This window comes from Dromiciops gliroides, chromosome 6, assembly GCF_019393635.1.
Source record: "Dromiciops gliroides isolate mDroGli1 chromosome 6, mDroGli1.pri, whole genome shotgun sequence".
NCBI classification, from domain to species: Eukaryota; Metazoa; Chordata; class Mammalia; order Microbiotheria; family Microbiotheriidae; genus Dromiciops; species Dromiciops gliroides.
Genome location: NC_057866.1, coordinates 9,992,390 through 10,012,345, shown reverse-complemented (window position 1 = coordinate 10,012,345; position 19,956 = coordinate 9,992,390). Strand labels below are relative to the sequence as shown.

The 19,956-nt window shown below is 50.2% G+C and overlaps 1 protein-coding gene across 1 annotated transcript; it reads left to right on the top strand.

Moving 5' to 3' along the window:
• The first annotated feature begins 2,765 nt into the window (after positions 1-2,765).
• On the top strand, positions 2,766-19,596 carry LOC122731102 (solute carrier family 22 member 20-like). Its single transcript, XM_043970963.1, has 10 exons — positions 2,766-3,140; positions 3,223-3,326; positions 4,562-4,716; positions 6,622-6,790; positions 8,135-8,258; positions 8,926-9,041; positions 11,562-11,776; positions 14,446-14,554; positions 16,916-17,119; positions 19,440-19,596. Exons 1-10 carry the CDS (start codon positions 2,766-2,768, stop codon positions 19,537-19,539), a joined length of 1,671 nt encoding a protein of 556 aa, XP_043826898.1. The 3' UTR covers positions 19,540-19,596.
• Positions 19,597-19,956: the final 360 nt, after the last annotated feature.

Genomic DNA, 19,956 nt, shown 5'->3' with positions numbered 1-19,956 from the left:
AATTTGTATTTTATACTAGAGGTAATGGAGCTTCTTGCACTGGGAAGGAAGGAGGTCACCTCTGTCCTTTAGGAATATGTTTGGAGAATGGTTTGGCCAGGGGAGAACCTGGAGGAGCAGTTTGGAGGAAGGAGATGTAAATGTCTGTGGGACTCTGGGTCCTGTTTGCCTCAGTTTCCTCCTCTGTCAAATGAGCTGGAGAAGGAAATGACAAAGCACTCCAGTATTTCTGCCAAGAAAACTCCAAATGGGGTCACAAAGCATCAGACACAACTGGAAAAAAACCTCAACAACAACATCAACCTGGAGGGTGGTTTGGGGAGGGGAGATCCTGGAGGATCAATTAGGAAAGAGACCAACTACGAGGTTATTGCAACAGTTCTGGAGAAGGGACCGGAGCTAAAATCAACAGGACTTGGCACCTGCATGTGGTAGGGAGTGGGGTTCCCCTCCCTAGGGAGAGGGAAAGACCAAAGGTGATGCTGAGATTGTGACCTGGGATGACCAGAAGGAACTGTCCCAGAGTGGGACGGGCTTCCTCTGGAGGTGGTGGCCTCTCCCTCCTTGGAGAGCTTGGGATCTTAGAAAGGGAACTCCTTTCAGATCTGGGCTGGGCTGGATGGCCACTGAGCTTCTGTCTAGCTCGGGAGATACTTGTACATCAGCCTCTGGGCTCTCCCCACTGGGGCCTCAGCCAGGAGCCCTGGGCCATCCATGTTGCCCTTGGAGCACAGACTTGGGACTGGGTGATGGGCTTTCTCTGACGCACACCTGGCTCAGTTCCTGAGATTGCCCTTTCTCCTCTGTCCTTTCTGTGTCAAAGATGACATCTGGGGCCTCAAACTTTGGGCTGTGCACACAATCCCTTTGCTCCAATGAAGTCCTTAATCGCAAGCTCCACCCTGTTTGCAGACCTGGACGTGCTGGCCCTCCCAGTCTGTCCCTGACACCCAAGCCTAGAGTTGGTGCATACCTGATCCCCCCCAGGGTTTCCTTGGGCATAGCCACTTCTTTCATGCTATGTTCTGGGTGAGGGGAGGCTGCCCCAAGACCTGCTCACACCTGCTGCTTACATAAGCTATGCCCACCCCTCCTGGGGCCTAGCGGTTTGTACCCAGAGATAAGCACTCCCCTGCCTGTGTATACCATTAACCCTCTGGAGACTATAGGCTTATCATGGAGCATGAGCCTGGCAACCAGTTTAAATAGATAAGAAATAGTGGGGACCTTGGCCATGCCCCCAACATGGAAGGCATGTATGCTAGGGACCCTGTTCTTGTGGGGCCCTGAGGCCTTCAGGGGCTTTCTGGAAGGCCTACAACTAGGGTAGGGTGACTAGAGCTTTGCCCTGGAACACCAACAGTCAAAAGAAAGCCATTCCTTCACCTCCTAATTCTCTTGCAGTGTGCCTCATTATACAGCCCTGTGCCTTCACTTGGTCCCCGACTCACAGCGCCCTGGCCCATGCCATTGTACCCACCACTCAGGGCTCCTGGGAAGCCTAGAGGAAGTCATGAATGAAAAGACACAAACCCAACATTCCCAGCAGTGTCTGTAGCATCAGTATCTGGTGGGAAGCCTGAGACCAACTTTGGTTTACCTTTGACTTGCTCAGGAATCCCCTGATCATCAAAAGATTCTGGGTACCCAGGAAGGCACCTAACCCATTTTGTTTGTTTTTTTGGGGGCAATGGGGATTAAGTGACTTGCCCAGGGTCACACAGCCAGTAAGTGTCCAGTGTCTGAGGCTGTATTTGAACTCAGGTCCTCCTGAATCCAGGGCCGGTGCTTTATCCACTGAGCCACCTAGCTGCCCCACCTAACCCATTTTGTAGATGAGGAAAGTGAAGGCCAAAGAAAAAAAGCAACTTGTCCCAGATCACACAGTTGCACTTCATTTCCCGCCCCTGCCAAGGCAATGAGGGTTAAGTGACTTGCCCAGGGTCACACAGCCAGTAAGTGTCAAGTGTCTGAGGCTGTATTTGAACTCAGGTCCTCCTGAATCCGGAGCTGGTGCTTTATCCACTGTGCCTCGAGATCCCCCAACACACAGTTGAATCTTGAGCACTGAGAACAGCATCCCTGGCCTCTTAAAGGAGCCTCCCAACCAGTTCCCAGCAGGAAGGTGGAAGCCAAGGCTTTTCCCTCTAGCTCACACCTGGGGAGCCCCAGGAGAGGGCAGGGTGGGCTTCTGAACGAGAACACAACAACCCTGCGAGGGAGGTGACACGATTATCTCCATTTTGCATATGAGGAAACTGAGGTTCCGCTGAGGTTGCCCCCTCACTCCAGTGGCCCCCCCCCTCCCGAGTGCAGGTGCCAGGCCTTCTGGGTGAGCCTGTATACAAGCTGGAGAGCAGCCTGTTGCCTTGGAAAGAGCCGGAGGAGCTGAGTTCAGATCCCTGCTCTCCCATCCACTCTTTGCAGTGACTGGGCCTCCCTTCCCCTCCCTGGGCTTCAGTTTCTCCATCTGAAAAATGAAGGGGGTGGATGAGGAGACAGGGGGGAGAGGGAGGCTGATGGGATTCCAGGAGTGGCCGGAAAGAGGCTAGCTGCCAGCAGCCCCTGGACCTGGTGTATAGACACCCGAGGCTCCCCGTGAGGTGTAATCAGAGTCCCCTGAGCCGAGCCGGCTCCTAATCCCTGGGGCTGTTTCCTCCCTCCTTTCCCTGACCCCAGGGTTCCCTTATATAATGCCCGCCTAAGGCTAGTGGGCAGCATCTGCTGCTGGTGCCCGCAGGCCAGCTCTCCTGCCCTTCCTGGCCATGGCCTTCACGGAGTTGCTGGACACCCTGGGGGGGGTGGGCCGCTTCCAGATGCTCTACACTGCTCTTCTCTTGTTCCCCTGTTCCCTTCTAGCTTGCCACAATTTCCTCCAGAACTTCACAGCTGCTGTCCCCCAGCACCACTGCCTGGGCCACACCAACGGGACGGGGGGCACCAACCTCACGGTGGAGAACTGGTGGCGGGCATCCATCCCCATAGACCAGCACCAGAGGCCAGAGCCTTGCCTGCGCTTTGTCCAGCCTCAGTGGGCACTACTGGACCCCAATGCCACAGTCAGTGGCGTGGCCACAGAGGGCTGTGAAGATGGATGGACCTACGACCAAAGCATCTTCCCCTCCACCATCGTGACTGAGGTCAGGAGAGGACCCAGGCCCAGGCCTCGGGCTGGGGGGGCATGGGAGGGGACAGTCACCAAGTCTCTGTTTTTCCTGGCAGTGGGATCTGGTGTGCGATTCAAGGCCCATGAGGGACCTGGCTCAGACAATCTATATGGCAGGGGTGCTGGTGGGGGCTGCTGTATTTGGCAGTGTGGCAGACAGGTGGGCCACCCCATCCCATCCCCATCCCCTTCCCCTGACACTCTTCAATGGAAGATTCATATTAAGCACTGGGGGCCTGTCTCTCTATCTTTCTCCCCTCCCTTTCTATCTTTCTCCCTCCTTTCTCTTCCCCTTTCTCTCTCCTCTCTCTTTCCCTCCTTTCTCTCTCTCCCTCTTTTTCTTTCTCTTCCTTTCTTTCTCTCTCCCTCCTTTCTTCCCCAAATCGCCCCCACTCTAGCCTAAACCTCCCACTGATTTTCCCAAGGCATGAACTCAAGACCCTTCACCAGGCTAATCCCCCTTCTCTGAATGCTCTTCAGCTGACCAAGACTCCAGGTGCGCTGACCAGGGTTCTGGTAGCCCTCCAGCGCAGGCTGGCCTTGGAGCCAGTAACACCTAGCTTTGACTCTGGGACCCTGGGCAGCCATTTCACTTAGTCTGAGTGCCCCATGACAACTCTGCAGGCTGCAGAAAAGGTGACAGACCCCATAGAGTTTCTTCCCTAAACCAAGAGCTTTCCAGTTTGCAAAGCTCTTTACAAATATCATCTCATTTGTCTTTTTTTTTTTTTTTTTGGTGAGGCAATTGGGGTTAAGTGACTTGCCCAGGGTCACACAGCTAGTAAGTGTTAAGTGTCTGAGGTTGGATTTGAACTCAGGTCCTCCTGAATCCAGGGCCTGTGCTCTATCCACTGTGCCACCTAGCCGCCCCATCTCATTTGTCTTTACAACCACCCTGAGAGGCAGGCATTATCACCATCCCCATTTGGCAGATAAAGAAACTGAGAATCTTATCATCCTTACAACACTTCAGTGGATCTGGGTCTTCTTGATGTAGCCATTGTCTCCAACAGTGAACAGTGTGACTCCTTTGTGCCCATATCAATACCCATCATCAGTCATCATCGATGACATAGATTATCATTTAAAATAACTTCTCCTATGATAGCTACTGTGCTTCAAAGGCAGAGTAGAGAGAGGGACAGGCCTGGGGTCAGGAATATTCAAGGCCGGGCTCTGACCCCTCCTGTTGTGTGGCTCTGGCCAAGCCGAATTGCCCAGTCAGAGCAGCAGAACCATACCACCAGAAGGAGTTTCCACACTGGGAGTTACCAACAATGCATGAAACCAGATGGAAGCCAGAACCCCCTGTGCCCAAGCCATCGGCTGGCGGCGCTCCTGCCTGTGGACATCCAGGTGACTCTGTGATTATGGGCTTCTCTCTTCTGGGCTCAGGTGGGGCCGGAAGGCCCCCCTCATCTGGTCCTACCTGCAGCTTGCTGTGTCCGGGGCCTGCACAGCCTACTTCAGCTCCTTCACCATCTACTGTGTTTTTCGCTTCCTGACGGGCATGACCTTTTCTGGAATCATCCTCAACTCCCTTTCTCTGGGTAAGTCTTTCCAGGTAGAGTGTGATAACAGTGCTGTGGGGGAGGGGGAGGGGAGGTCGAGGCTGAAGGGGAAGATGATATCGCCTTCATCCCTTCAGCAGAGGGGGGGAGCAAGGCTGGGGAGGGTCACATATATTTGTCAGATGGAGGCAGACACCTCAGGGCCCCTCCAAGCCCACCTCGTCATTTCACAGAGGAGGAAGACACTTGTCCGAGGGCCCACAGCTGGTCAGAGGCAGAGCCTGAAGTCCAGAGCTCTCTGCTGCTCTCCTCGGGCTCCGCTGAGGGAAGCAGATGGGACTGACTTCTCCTCCCGACCAGAGTGGCAATGATCGGTGGGGCCGGGTGGGCTTGCATGAAGCAACGAAGAGAGATGGGGCCTAATCCTCCCCCACTCAAGTGTTCCAAGCTAATCCTTTCTCCTGGCCGGCTTCAAGGGAACTCTGGCAAGCGGTCAGCACCTGAGGCTGGGCTGTGACTGATGGAGAGGACAGGCTAAGCCTCCAGCCAGGCTGGCTGCTCTGTCTCCTGTTACAGATTAGAGGGTTCGCTCTGCTCCATCTGGGGAAATAGCCCTTGACCTTGAGGAAGGTTCACTTCATGGCAAGGGCAGAGGGTGATGGGAGCCACAAGCTCCACTTGAGGATCGTCTTGGTGCTGGAGGGGGCAGGGGAAGAAGAGGGAGCAAAGAAAAGAGGTCTGAGAAATGGGTACATTTCATCACAGAGACAGCTGGAGACACAATCTGAGAATTAGCATCACGGAAGCTCAGAGGGTGGGAGTCCAGCTGGGCTTCCCATTCAGTGTAGACATTGCTTCTGCCTTCTTTCCACATCTAGCCTCTACTTAAACAGAGTATGCTGCCCCAACCATGATTTTCTTGGGTTGATGCCATTTTAATGACCCCCCCCCTTTTTTTTTCTTTTTTCTTTTTTTTTAGTGAGGCAATGGGGGTTAAGTGACTTGCCCAGGGTCACACAGCTAGTAAGTGTTAAGTGTCTGAGGCCGGATTTGAACTCAGGTACTCCTGACTCCAGGGCCGGTGCTCTATCCACTGTGCCATCTAGCTGCCCTCTTTTTTTTTTTTTTGAATAAAGTATTTTTTTTCAGTTACATGTAAAGATAGTTCTCAACTTTTGTTTATACAAGCTTTCCAATTTCAGAATTTTCTCCTTCCCTCCCCTCCCTCCCCCTTCCCCTAAACAGCAGATAATCTGATATAGGTTATATATAATAACATTAAACATATTTCTGCATTAGTCATGTTATAAGAGAAAATAATGATCCCCTTTTAATAAAGGAAGAAACTGAGGTGCCAGGAAGTTAAACTCCCAGAGCCAGCCCTGGAGCAAAGGGGTTCTGATTCCCAGGCCCGAGTTCTTCCTCCTCCCTCACAGCCCTTCTTGTATGACCTGATTTTTAGCTGTATCTCTGTTCTTGTCTTCCAACCAGATCGACTTTAGTTTGTCAGGGCCCGGGAGGGAAGACACACCAGGGGAGAGCACAGGACTCTGACCTCACTTATCCTGATTACTGTGTGTCCTTGCAGCCTAAGGGCAGGGTAGCAGAATGGCTAGAGCTCTGGGCTTGTGGTCAAGGAGAGGGTTTAAATCTCACTTCTGACACTTCCTAAATGTGTACATTTGGGCAAGTCATTTACACTCCAGTTCCCCAGGATTGATCATTTCTCCCTGTGAACTGTTTGCTATTAGGTCAGCCTCACAGCTCACAGCCTCTACCCTCTACTTGTACAATTGATTTTTCGAATCCAAGTGTTAGATTTACATTTATTCCAATTCTGTGTCTTGACCCATTTTTCGAGTCCACTGAGGTTTTTCCTAAGGTCGCTGTCCCGGCAGCGTGCTGTGCTTTCAGTAAGCACCCTCACCTCTGTCTTCTCCCCAGTTGTGGAGTGGATGCCCACCCAAGGGCGCACAGTGGCTGGAGCCCTCTTGGGTTATGCCTTCACCCTGGGGCAGATCTTGCTGGCAGGAGTGGCATACCTGGTTCGGCCTTGGCGATGGCTGCAGTTCGCTGTCTCCGCCCCCTTCTTGGTCATCTTCCTGTACTCTTGGTATGTTTTGAGGGGAGTGTTGGGGGATGGAGTGGGGCTGTGACTGTGTAAGTGAGTGTGTGTGTGTGTGTGTGTGTGTGTGTGTGTGTGCCCTGAGGGCGTAGACCACACCACCTTTCATCTGGGCACCAAGCTCTTGTGTCAGCACACCTCAGCTTCTCCAGTGCCTGGGACGCCACCTGTGGAAGGCAGAACAGTCCACAGGAGACAATTCAGATTCTCTGTCGGCCCAGCCTTATTACGAGCTGAGCTGGGAGACGATCCCCTGAGGAGTTGGGTGCTATCTAGGAGTGGTAGCATGGGCAGAGCTGGGACTTGGTCCCAGGGAGGGTACTGAGGAATCCAGTCCTGGCCTGGCCTGGCCTGAAGGGACAGCCTCTGGAGACAGCTCTGGTATTTTACCAGAATGCCTTGGGGATGAATGCTTGTTGACAGCTAACTGGCTGATTGAATGAAGGAATGGCTGAATACAAACAAGTGGATCTAGGACAAGGTGGCCAGTTCTTTAGATTTAAAGCTGTACCTCCTCCTATATAATGTAAATCTGGGTCATGTACCCCAGGCCAGAGAGGATGCTGGGCTATCAGGAGGACTGTCCCAGCAGTGGCTTGGGGGCGGGCTGTAAGAGCTGTGTGGTTTGTTAAGCTCCTCATCTACATATTTGAGGTATTACATCCAGTCCCTGGTCCTTTTCCTGGTCCTTTTCCTGTTTCTTTTCCTGGCGTGGCTTTCTGAGCCAGGATCCCCATGTTCCTCCGAGCTGAGGGGAAAGGGAAATTCTCATTAAGCTCTCCTTTTCTCCAGACCATGTCACATCCAGGTGAGTTAAAGAATGTTCTGAGTGATTGCTGCTCACCTTAAAAAACAAAACAAAACAAAAATCCACAACCCAGACCCCCTAGATTCTCCTTGGCAGCTCCATCTGTCAGTGTTGTCAATATTGTTGCCGCTACCCCAGCCTCCCCCACCCCCCTCGAGTCAGCTCAAATACCACCTTCTCCACGAAGCCTTTCTTGGTCCCCTCCCCCAACTACACAGTATCGGTTTCTCAATTTAATCCTTAACCCAAGAGCCGATTTGGTCCACTCTGCTCATTTTACAGCTGGGGAAATTGAGGCCCAGAGAGATGAAGTGATTTGCCCAAGTTCACACAGGCAGTAAGTGATGGATGCTGGATTTAAACTCAGATTCAAAGGCAGCCATCTTTCCACTGTAACCCCGCCCCCCCCCATATATACTTATATATTTGCAGCTGGACTGTGAGCTCCTGCGGGGCACTGGAAACATGGCCCCCTGAGGCTTCCGGCAGCCAGCCTCGACTCACTGTCATGCCTCCCTGCTCAGGTGGCTGCCTGAGTCCTCGCGATGGCTCCTTCTCCATGGAAAATCCCACCTGGCCATCCAGAACCTGCGGAAAGTGGCCACTCTAAATGGGAAAAGAGAGGAAGGGCAGCGACTTACCAAGGAGGTAACAGGAGAGGAGAGCGTGGGGGCTGCCTCCTGTTCCTGGGGGTACTCCCTGTGCTTGCTGGCCTGGGGAACGCTCGGGGCTGGGATGGGGGGGTGGGGAGGGGGAGGCTCAGGTCCCACCTGACAGTTCATTCAGCAGCCTCAGGCCTCAGAAAGTGGCTTTCCCCTCCCCCAATTCTACTCCCAGAGTAAGATTTAATCTTCTGGAAATCAGTACCTTCGAAAGCCCCTGGAGGGCCTTAGAGAGAGGCACAGGGTCAATGGGGAGATGAAATTTAGCAGCATCTTTGGGGCGGGTTGGAGCCCAGCATCCATGCCAAAGGTCTAGTTATAGCCCCTCAGGCAGTCTCCAATTTGGCATCCAATATGTCACTTGGGGGCTAATATCTCATTGGGGGATTAGTGTGGTAGAATGAAAAAAAAAATGGCTCCTGCAACAGAAGACCTGAGTTCAAATCCTGATCTACCTATGTAACCTTGGGCAAATTACTAAGTCTCCTTGGGCCTCAGTTCTCTCATCTAAAAAATGGGGGCTGGACTTGATGGTCAAGGAGGTCATCTGTACCCCTATTCACAGTGGGAAGGAAACTTGAAGAAAGCAGAGGGGGTTGGGATGCTTTGATGTGATACCACCCAATTTCTCTCAATGGACTTGCTTCACCCAGGTGGTGAGTGCTTACATGCAGAGTGAGTCTTCAGTTGGGCGGCCCTCTAGCTCTGTCCTGGACCTCTTTCGGACACCAGCCATTCGAAAGGTCACTTGCTGCCTCATGGTTGTCTGGTAGGTCATGGGATCCATCCTTGAGTATGGGATGGGGGTGGTGGCCTTTTCCCTAGTCTTTTGACTTTGGAGGAACAATTTGGTAACCACTGATAAGAGCTGCTGGGAAATACTGCAGTGAGGGAGTGAACCTTGCAGATAAGCAGGTGTTCCAAGTTGCCCTCAGGTGCAAACTGCTATCAACCTGGAAAATCTCTAGGTATAAGGTTGACACAAAAGACCATCACTTGAGTTTTCCTCTGTTGAGTATCTTGAAGCTATGTAATAGCTCTTGGATGAGCATTTCCCCAAATTTGGAGGTGTGGGGGGGTATGCCAGCTCTTGATGGGTGCTACAGACAATTCAAAATGGTGGCCAGCATGTGGGCCTTTGCCTGAACAATATTTCTGTGTTACACTGGAATATGGGAGCATAGAAAATATATTCATTATACATTAGACCCCTTGTGGAAAAGATCAGTTGTCCCATGTGAGACCTCCCTTTCTTTATCTTCTATGTCACCCCTCTGACTGGATCCTGACTGGATCCACACAAATTTTTGCTGTACAATCTTGACTGGATCATCACTTGGACAAAGCAATGAATTTACATCTCCCTAATTGGTTCTCTGTCACACTTATCACAGTGGAACAAAAAAGGAGGCCACTGTCTTTGACTTGTAGAGTCTATATTGGGGAGGAAGGTGTAAGAAGACTTGTAAGGTAGGGGGCAGGTTAGGAAGGGCTTTGAATGCCAAACAGCATTTTCTATTTGATCCTGGGGCAGGGAGAGAGCCCCCCTGGGGCTATTAAATTAATCTTCCTAAAACACAAGGCTTATTGAATGGAGGTGACATGGACAGCCCTGTGTTTTAGGAAGATTAATTTAATAGCTGAGTGGAGAATGAACGGGGGTAGGGAGAGACTTAAGGCAGTCAAACCCCTCACTGCTTATTGCAATAATCAAGGTGTGAATCGATAAGGGTCTGCACCAGGCTTGGGGCAGTGTCAGAGTGAGAAGGGGGCATATTCAGGAGATGTTGCTGAGGTGAAATCCACAGGCTTTGGCAACAGCTTGGATATGGGTGGGGGGAGAGATTGTGAGGAGTTCAGGCTGACTCCTGGGTTGTGAGCCTGAAGGACTGAGAGGATGGTGGTGCCTCCTACAGTCATCAGGAAGGTGTGGGGTAGGGGGATATTTAGGGGGAAAGATAATGAGTTTTGTTCTGTGTACTTCCCATACTCCATGCTATCTTTTTTTTTTTTTTTTTTTTTGCGGGGCAATAGGGGTTAAGTGACCTGCCCAGGGTCACACAGCTAGTATGTATCAAGTGTCTGAGGCCAGATCTGAACTCAGGTACTCCTGAATCCAGGGCTGGTGCTTTATCCACTGCGCCACCTAGCTGCCCCACTCCATGCTATCTTAAATCTTCTCTTTTCCACTGTCAAATCATGTCCTCCCAAGCATAATTCTAGACTAGGAAAAAGTCCGACAAAACACTGTAACTCCACAAACATCAGTGTTACAAAGGGCAGCTAGAGCTATAACTAGGGTGGGGCCATAGGCTCTTGCACACAGCACCAAAATTCAGAATGGTTGCTGACAGCACCTGCGCTGTTTTGTCAGGTAGAGACAGCTGAGTGGGGCACCTAATTAATGAAATTACTTACTAAAAGTAGGAAGCTCCCAATGGGACTTCACCTCACACAAGCTTCTCCACAGGCAGCCCCTTCTTGCTCTTCCTGCTTTCCTCCACCTGCCTGATCACAGTGACCTTGCAGTGTCTGGGGGTCCCCACCCACAAGGACTGGTGCCCTTTCAACTCTCGCCAGCCACAATCACAGTATCTCAGAGCTGTAAGGGACCTCAGTGTCAGTGTCGTCCGTCAATCCACAACCATTTATGAAGCACCTACTATGTGCAGGGCACTAGGGATATAAAACAACACAAACACAGTCCCTGCCCTCAGGGAGCTTCCAGTCCAGCCAGGGGAGAGTTGTACATGTCTAGATCTATCCAGAACAGTGACAAGGAGCTGGCACTGTCGGGCTGTGGAGGACACTTCAGCATCCATGGTTCTCTAGCCTCTCTTGGAGAACTCCAGAGAGGATAGAGCAGGAGCTCAGCCCTAACCCAGGCAGGCCCCACACTCCCCTGTGGGACAGCTTTTGACTCTTAGGAAGTGCCCTGGCATCAAGCCTAGACTGGCCTCTCGGCAACTTCCTCCAACTGGTCCCTGTTAGATCAAACAAACCAGGAGTCAGAGGAGCCTTCCTCATCTACTGAAATTTATCAGCAAGCATTTATTATGTACCTACTAGGTGCCACGTGTTAGAGGTACAGAGACAAAAGGAAGATGCTTCTGACCTCAAGAAGTTTACGTATCCAGTCTGTAGTGCATTAAGCGCAGAAATGAGTGACTGATGGGAAGGGAGGGGAGTGGGGGAAACTGAGGCATCAAGGTATCGGCACTAGCAGCAGAGCTGTGGGGTGGGCCAAGGGGACATGGGGCCAAGCAGAGCGTTCTGCTGTCACTCCCAGGTTCTCCAATTCCTTGGCTTACTATGGCCTGGCCATGGACCTGCAGAAGTTTGGCCTCAGCATTTACCTGGTCCAGGTGATGTTTGGGGTCATTGACATCCCAGCCATGCTGGTCTCCACTACCACTATGATTTACGTGGGGCGCCGGGCCACTGTGGCCTCCTTCCTAATCCTGGCGGGGTTCATGGTGATCGCCAACATGTTTGTCCCACAAGGTAAGTCATGTGAGCTACGATGTCTTCCCTTCCCAGGTTACAAAGCACTTGGTGTCCATTTTTTCATTAGAGCCTCACGATAACCCTGTGAGGTGGGATTTGCAGTGATTCTTTTTTTTTTTTTTTTGGTGAGGCAATTGGGGTTAAGTGACTTGCCCAGGGTCACACAGCTGGTAAGTGTTAAGTGTCTGAGGCTGAATTTGAACTCAGGTCCTCCTGACTCCAGGGCTGGTGCTCTATCCACTGCACCACCTAGCTGCCCCAATTTGCAGGGATTCTTGTCTCCATTTTACAGATAAGGAAGCTAGAGTTCAGAGCGAAAAGAGAAGTGCAGGAGCTGTTAGTCTGAACAGCACCTGGATGTAGGTGTCAGCAATGCTAGGATCTGTGAATCTCACAGCCAACACAGAGAGGAAGAAATCTGTCCCTTTGTAGATGTGGCTCTGAGGCTCTGAGAGGCTCTCTTGCTCAAGGTCATACAGATAGTAATAATAATAAAATTCAAATATTTGTGGCAAATATATGAGGCAACATGCTACAGTGGAAAGAAAACTGGCTTGGGAGTCAGAGACCTGGGTTCAAATCCTGCCTCTGCCACTCTACCTGAATGACTTTGAATAGGTTCTGTGTGCCTCAGTTTCCTCATGTGTTAAATGAGAAGGGAGACTAGATAACCCTCAAGTCTCTTCCAGCTCTAGATGTAGGGTATGTGATCTCCTCAATGATGACTCATCCCTGCCCTGCTGTCGGTCCTAAGTCTGAAGTTCTGGAGGGTGAGTGTGTCCTCCCAACACATGACAACAGCTGACGTTGCTTGTTGATGTTGTTCAGTCATTTCAGTTGTGCCTAACTCCTTGTGACCCAATTTGGGGCTTTCTTTTCTTTTTTCAATACTTTTATCTTACTTTGGGGGGGGTTGTTTTGTTTTTGCTTTTTGTTTTTTTGTGTGAGGCAATTGAGATTAAGTGACTTGCCCAGGGTCACACAGCTAGTAAGTGTCAAGTGTCAGAGACCAGATTTGAACTTAGGTCCTCCTGACTCCAGGGCTGGTGCTTTATCCACTGTGCCACCTACTTGCTCCTATTTGGGCTTTTCTTGGCAGAGATAGTAGAGTGGTTTGCCATTTCCTTCTCCAGCTCAGTTTACAGATGAGAAATTGAAGCCAACAGGGTTAAATTATTTTCCCAGGGATATACAGCAAGTGTCTGAGGCTGGATTTGAATCCAGGTCTTCCTGACTCCAGGCCCAGCACTCTATCCACTGTGAGATTTTAAATTGGATACTAGAGCATTAATCTCCCTTCTTTAACCTTTCCCTTAATTTATCTCCCAGATCAGTAAGGTAAAGAAGCCCCTGGTCTCTAGTTAGAGCTTTTATTGTTTGGTAGTTACAAGGTGATGTTGATTAGAGGGATAGGAAAGTAGAAATACAAAACAAATAGTCTCAAGTCTAAGCTTAGTCTATATTCCGTATAAAACTCACCAAAAGCCCAAGGCCACCTTTGGGGGGAGAGCCGTGTCAAGCACATGCTGCTAATGGCGAGCCGGGCAGAGTCGAACTTCAGTCAGTGTCTGTTTGAGCAGCGCAGCCATCAGACTAGGAGAGCAGGCAAAAGACCTCACTTCCATTCTCTCCTTGCCTTTTAAGCTCGCACCCCGGAAGTGGAGTGCTTAGCAGCCGGGCTGGCGTGTGTAGCCCATGCACAGCTGTTGGTCTCCTCCCCGAAAGGGTGGTCCTTTAAAAACTGACGTCTTTCCGTATTCACTAACGGACTGTTAAAAACTTTTTACCACACCACTGAGCCACCCAGCTGTCCTGTTGAGGAATGGGGTGGGGAGGACATAAAGCTAGAAAGAGAAGGTGGGACTATATTATGATGGAGAGCCTTGAATTCCAATCAGAAGTGTGGTAGGCAAGAGTAAGAAAGGAGGTTTCTGGGGAGGGCAGTACTAGGATGAAAGTGCGATCTTTGGGAGATTAATCTGCCATTAATGTGCAGACTGGATTGTGGGATGGAGACTCTTGGGTGGCTCCATCTTGTCTCTAGGATAAAATACACACTCCCAGGTTTGGCCCTGAAAGTCCTTCATAGTCTGGCCCTGGGCTGATTTCACATTACTTTTCCTCACACACTCTGCCCTCCAACCAAGCCGGTTGGTTTGCTATTCTCAATAAATGGCATTCAATCTCCCACCTCCTTGCCTTTGCACAGGCCATGCCCTATACCTGGAATGTCTTCCCTTCTCACCTCCACCTCTTGGAATCTATGGCTCCTTTGAGGGCTCCGCTCAGGTGTGAGGTCTCCCCCCCTCCCTCCCCCCCCCCATTACTTTGTATTTGACTATGTTCATATTTTGTATTTACTTCCCCATCCATGCCCATTGGGTTTCACTTCCCCAGTAGAATTTGAGAGGATGGGAAAGTTTCATTTTTGTAGGCACTTGTTGAATTAATGAATGAGTGAGTGCGAAGGGAGTTGACACTGATCCACTGAGGTACTGAGGGCCTGGCCCAGGGTGGGGCAAGGTGGGGGATAGGAAGCACAGGACTCTGGGGATGACTTTGGGCAGGAGCCTGAGGTGGGAATGGGCCAGATGCAGCCCATCAGTCTGGCATCTCCTCCTTTCCCAGCAGCTGTTCATGCTTTCCTTTTCTCCATCCTTCCACAGACATGCAAACCCTGCGCACGGCCCAGGCGGCCCTGGGGAAGGGCTGTCTGGCCAGCTCCTTCATCTCTGTGTACCTCTTTGCCGGGGAGCTGTACCCAACACAGGTCAGGTAGGCAGGGGGTGGGGTGCTGCTGGCTTCTCGGGATGTGCTCACAAAGGTGCCCTGGAAGGAGGGTAGAGTCCTCAGTCTAAACCAGAGTCTTCTTTCCTTATCTGAATTCAATTCAATGAGCATGTCATGATGGCCTACTGTATGCAGGATGCTGTTAGGCATTGGGGATCTGAAGGGGAAAATGAAATTTCCTGTCTTTAGGGAGCTTCCCTTCCACTTGGGATATGGATACATCTAAGGTCATTTGAGGAGGGAGATGGCATTAGCCTGAGGCAAGGGGAATTAGGAAGGAAGGAAATAGTGTGGGAGCTGAGCCTTGAAGAAGGAGAAAATTCAGAGAATCAATGAGGAGGAAATGCCCTCCAAACAGAGGCCATGAGTTGCGCAAAGGCTTGGTGGTGGTGGGAGGTGAAAGGTTAAATTTGGAGCTAGAAGTCTTTGGCTGGAACATTGAGTATGGAAATGATGTGAGGCTGAAAAGGTAAATGGGAGTCAGATTGAAGTCAGAGTAAAGATTCTGTGCTTAGTTCTAGCAGCAGCGGGGAACGGTTAAAGTTTTTGAGAAGGGGAGAGATGTTCTAAGGGCTGGCTATCGGAAGATGACTTTGTCATCTGAGTGAATGAGGAGGGAATAAGGATAGAGTGGAGCAGAGACAGAGACACTGATTGGGGCAGCTAGGGGGGGCCATAGTGCACAGAGTGGGGGGGGCAGAGGGGTGCCTGAAGTCAGGAAGACTCATCTTGTGAGTTCAAATCCAGCCTCAGACACTTACTAGCTGTGTGACCCTGGTCAAGTCACTTTACCCTGTTTGCCTCAGTTTCCTTATCTGTAAAATGAGCTGGTGGAGGAAATGGTTAACCCCTCCAGCATCTCTGCCAAGAAAATCCCAAACAGGGTCACAGAGAGTCAGACATGACTGAACAATAACAACAACACAGTAGCCCAGATGAGAGGTGTGGGTCTTAACCAGGATGGCGAACCTGGGAGTAGAAAGAAGGGACTGGAATCAGGAGATTTTTGTAGAGGAGAATGAACAAGATTGGGCCTGGGGTCGCCAGGCCTTGGCATGGTCCCTCACACCTAACGAGGCCAGAGAGACAGAGAGAGATAAGGAGACAGATGAGAAAAAAGGGAGAGGAGAGGAAGAGAGCAAGGGGAGAGAAAGACAAATAGAGATGGAGACAGAGAAAGAGAGAGAGAGAGACAGACAGACAGAGAAAGACAGAGACAGAGAGACAGAGACAGAGACTGCTTGGGTGGAGACATGGGTGATGATCTAGAAGACAAGTGAGAAGGAGTGGTCAAACAGGAGATTCTAATATAGAAACTAAGGGAAAAGGGGTGATTGATGGTGTCCACCAAAACTATTGAGAGATTGAAAAGGATGAAGACCAAGTGAAGGTCCTCAGATTTCATAGGTAAGAGGTCCCTGCTAAATTCTGAGATAGCAGCTTCATTACAACAATGGAATTCAGACCTATAACTAGGGCAGTGTGATAGAGGCTCTGCCCAAGGCACTGAACATTTCAAGGGGGCACTGACAACTTCAGCCCTTGAGTAGCTTTGATTCAACTGAGTTGAATAGCTAGATGGCAAAAGAGATGGAGTAGCAAGCTGCATGGTGGGGATGACCTAGGGTTAAGGGTTGTCAGTGTGCAAATGGTAGGGAGACAAGGAGGCAAGGGACTCTCAGGACAGAGGCCGGTGCATACTTGACATGACTATGAAGGGAACAAAGTAAGGCCAGAGGAAGGTGACAGATGAACAGCGAGGGACAGAGGGGACCGGTTTGTCATCAAGCAGAAGACAAAAGACCAGGTTAGGAGCAGTAAGGCAGAGGTAGAGCTGGGAGGATGAAGGAGACTGTGATGGAGGGAAATGGCAGAGTTTGAGCAAGTGTGAGTGGTGTAAGTTGAAAGTGGAAGCATCCCTCTGGGTAGTTGAGTGGAGTAAAGATGCAGATCATGGGAGCTGAGGAGGCCCCAGCATTCAGATGACCATTAACATGAGCACAGAGGTCACCGGTGATGGAGGGAGAGGCTGGGATGGGGAGGAATACTGTGAACTTGAGAGAGGAGGGGGATGGCCCTGGGCACCTCTAGGCCACAGCAAGGATCTGGTCAGTGACAAGGAGGGATGGCATGGCTTCAATGGTGGTGAAGGAAGTCTTGGACCCAGAGCCCCCTGCGTGGGGCAGTGGGCCTTTTTTCCTCAATGGGCACCATCTAGCAAACTCAAACCTGTCCCTTTTTGGCCCTGATCCCTGATTTCATCCTTGAAAGTCTCAGGACCTGCTTCCATCCTCCAACCCTCTGACTTCCATTTGGCTTGCTAACCCACTGACTTTCCTCTGCTAGGCAGATGGGCATGGGATTCGTTTCTGTGAATGCTCGCTTGGGCGGCATGGCAGCCCCATTGGTGTCCATGTTGGCAGAGTACCACAGCGCCCTGCCTCCGGTAATCTTTGGGGCTACCGCCATCTTGGCTGGGGTGGCAGTCTGCTTCCTCATGGAGACCCGCAACATGCCCCTGGTGGAGACCATCGAGGCGATGGAGAGAAGGTGAGCTCTCCATCACGGGCATATCATTAAAAAAAGTTAATGCCGTCTATTAAACAATTGATGGAACTTGCTCAATAACTACATGTTAGTGAATTTCAGGGCAGGGTACCCTAACCATTCACCTCCACCCCCAGTCATCCTTCTTCACATTTCCTCATTTAGGCACAGGAGGTGTGTCTGCCTGTCCTTTGGCTTCTCCTTTTTTGGTTGTGCAGAATTTCATCCAGAGGTGGGGGGGATTGTAGGGGATGGCAAGCTGGCCTCTTCGTTCAAGTCCTGCCTCAGACACCCACTGGCTGTGTGGCCTTGGGCAAGTCCCTTAATCTCTCTGAGCTCTAGGCAACTTTCTAACATGAGAGGTTGAAGAGGTCCCTCTAATGTGCCAGGCCCTGTGCTAGGTACTAGCAATTCAAAGACAAAAATGTCCTGCCTGCTTTCAAGGGGCTTATGGTATGGGGCAGCTCCATGGCACAGTGGATAGAGCACTGGCCCTGGATGCAGTGGGACCTGAATTCAAATCTGATCTCAGACACTGGCTTTGTGACCCTGGGCTTAGCCCTAATTGCCTACATTTTTTTTTTAGTGAGGCAATTGGGGTTAAGTGACTTGCCCAGGGTCACACAGCTAGCAAGTGTTAAGTGTCTGAGGTTAGATTTGAACTCAGGTCCTCCTGACTCCAGGGCCAGTGCTCTATCCACTGCGCCACCTAGCTGCCCCTACAATTAAAAAAAAAAGTTGCTTAGAGTTTATCAGGGCTAATGATATGGCCACATATAAATATATGCAAGGTGATTTTTTTTTTGGTGGGGGCAGGCACTAGTAACTGAGGGGAAATCAGGAAAGGCCCTGGGCAAGGGGGTCTTATTCATTTACACTATTATGGTCATTGTGTTTATTTTCCCCCTGGTTCTACTTACTGAGCTCAGCATCAGTTCACACAAATCTTCCCAAATTTTTCTGAATTCCTAATATTTGTGAGTCGAGACAAGACAACCATTTCTTAAGCACTTACTATATTCCAGGCACTGTGTTAAGTGTTAGGGATACAAGGAAAGGCAAAAGACCACCACAGCTGCTCTCAAGGAGTTTACAATCAAATTGGGGTTGGCAGGAGAGACAGGGAGGGGAAGGGTCACCAGCTAAGGGATCTAGGAGAAAAGTCTCTTCTGGGACAGGTGAGATTTGAGCTGAGTCTTTTGAAGAAAGTCAGGGAAACTGAGAGTCCAAGGTCAGGAGGTGGAGCATCCAGGTGTGTGTGACAGCTAGTGCAAAGGCGCGGGAGGTGGAGTGTTGTGTTCCACAAACTTATCACTTGTGTCACTGAATCCTAGAGAGCATGGAGGACAGTTAGGTAACAGAAGACCATAAGACAGGAAGGGACCAGGTTATGGAGAGCTCAGAGAGGATCAGTGACTTGTCCAGGGTCACATGACCAGAAAGGCTTGGAAGCCACAGGGATAAACCTCATCTCCTCTACAAGTCACCCTAACTCTGGTTCTAAGCTAGAGTCCTGCCCAGAGTGGGAAAGGTGGACTGCAGGATCAGCCTTGATCTGCTTGTCTCAGAGGCAGAAACAGGAATAAATGGGTGGGGGAGGGTCGCAAAGCAACAAACTGTGTAGGCTGAATGTCAGGAAGCATTTCCTACCAATTGGAGCTGTCCAACAGCCGAATATGCTCCCTTGCCAAGTGCAGGGACACCCTCTCATTGGAGGTCTTTCACCCAAGGTGGGACAACCACTGAGTAGAGCTCTTGGACTTGGAGTCAGGAACACTCGAGTTTGAGTCTAACCTCAGACGCTTACTTAGCTGTGTGACCCTGGGCAAGTCACTGAACTTTTGCTTGCCTCAGTTGGGGATTATAATAGCAACTACCTCCCAAGTTTGTTATGGGGATCCAATGAGATAATATTTTTTAATTTAATTTTAATTTAATTTTTTACATATAAGGTATTTTATTTTTTCCATTACATGTAAAGATAGTTCTCAACTTTTGTTTATACAAGCTTTACAATTTCAGATTTTTCTCCCTCCCTCCCCTCCCTCCCCTCCCTCCCCTCCCTCCCCCCTCCCCTAGACAGCAGGTAATCTGATATAGGTTATATCTATATATCTATATACATATACATATATATATATACACACGAGATAATATTTTTAAAGTACTTACCGACCTTAAAGTGCTATACAAATGCTGGCTCTAGTTTATAATTATTATAATTGTTGGGTCTTGTCGAGGTATGAGTTAGACTTCATGGCCATTGAGGTCTCTTCCAACTCCCATTTTCTGCTGTCTTCCCTCTCCCCCTTGCTTTCATTAGGGCCAAAGGATGCCTTTCCAAGGAAGATACCAAAGAAAAGAGTGAAGAAGTGAGCCTGCAGCCCACAGGGATTTCTTCTCACATCAAGGAAACCATCTAAGCTGGAGGGACCCCTTGGGAGGGGCCCTGCTTGCTTGGAGCAAGCGGCCCTGTGCTTGGCCAGGCTGCTGGGGGCGGGGCGGGGTATCCTTTGGAGAAGGGAAGCAGAGCCTTGGCCCTGCTGTCCCCTTCTTCAATCATTTCCCAGATGTTTATCACAATTTCCAATGTGAGTTGAATTGAATTGATCCTCAAAGTTGTCTGTGTTTTTCTTTGTTTACATTCCTGTGGCCTCTACTTACATTAGGCTTAAACAGCCATTAGACCAGGGCTACAGGCATTGTGAAAGAAAGGCCAGCAGGAGATATGAAAACAAACCAATCAATCATCAATTGCTAATAAAAATGTGTAGAAATATGAGGGAGACAGTCTGTTCCTCCAGGAGCACCCGCAGTCCGATGGAGGACCTCTCAGGGGA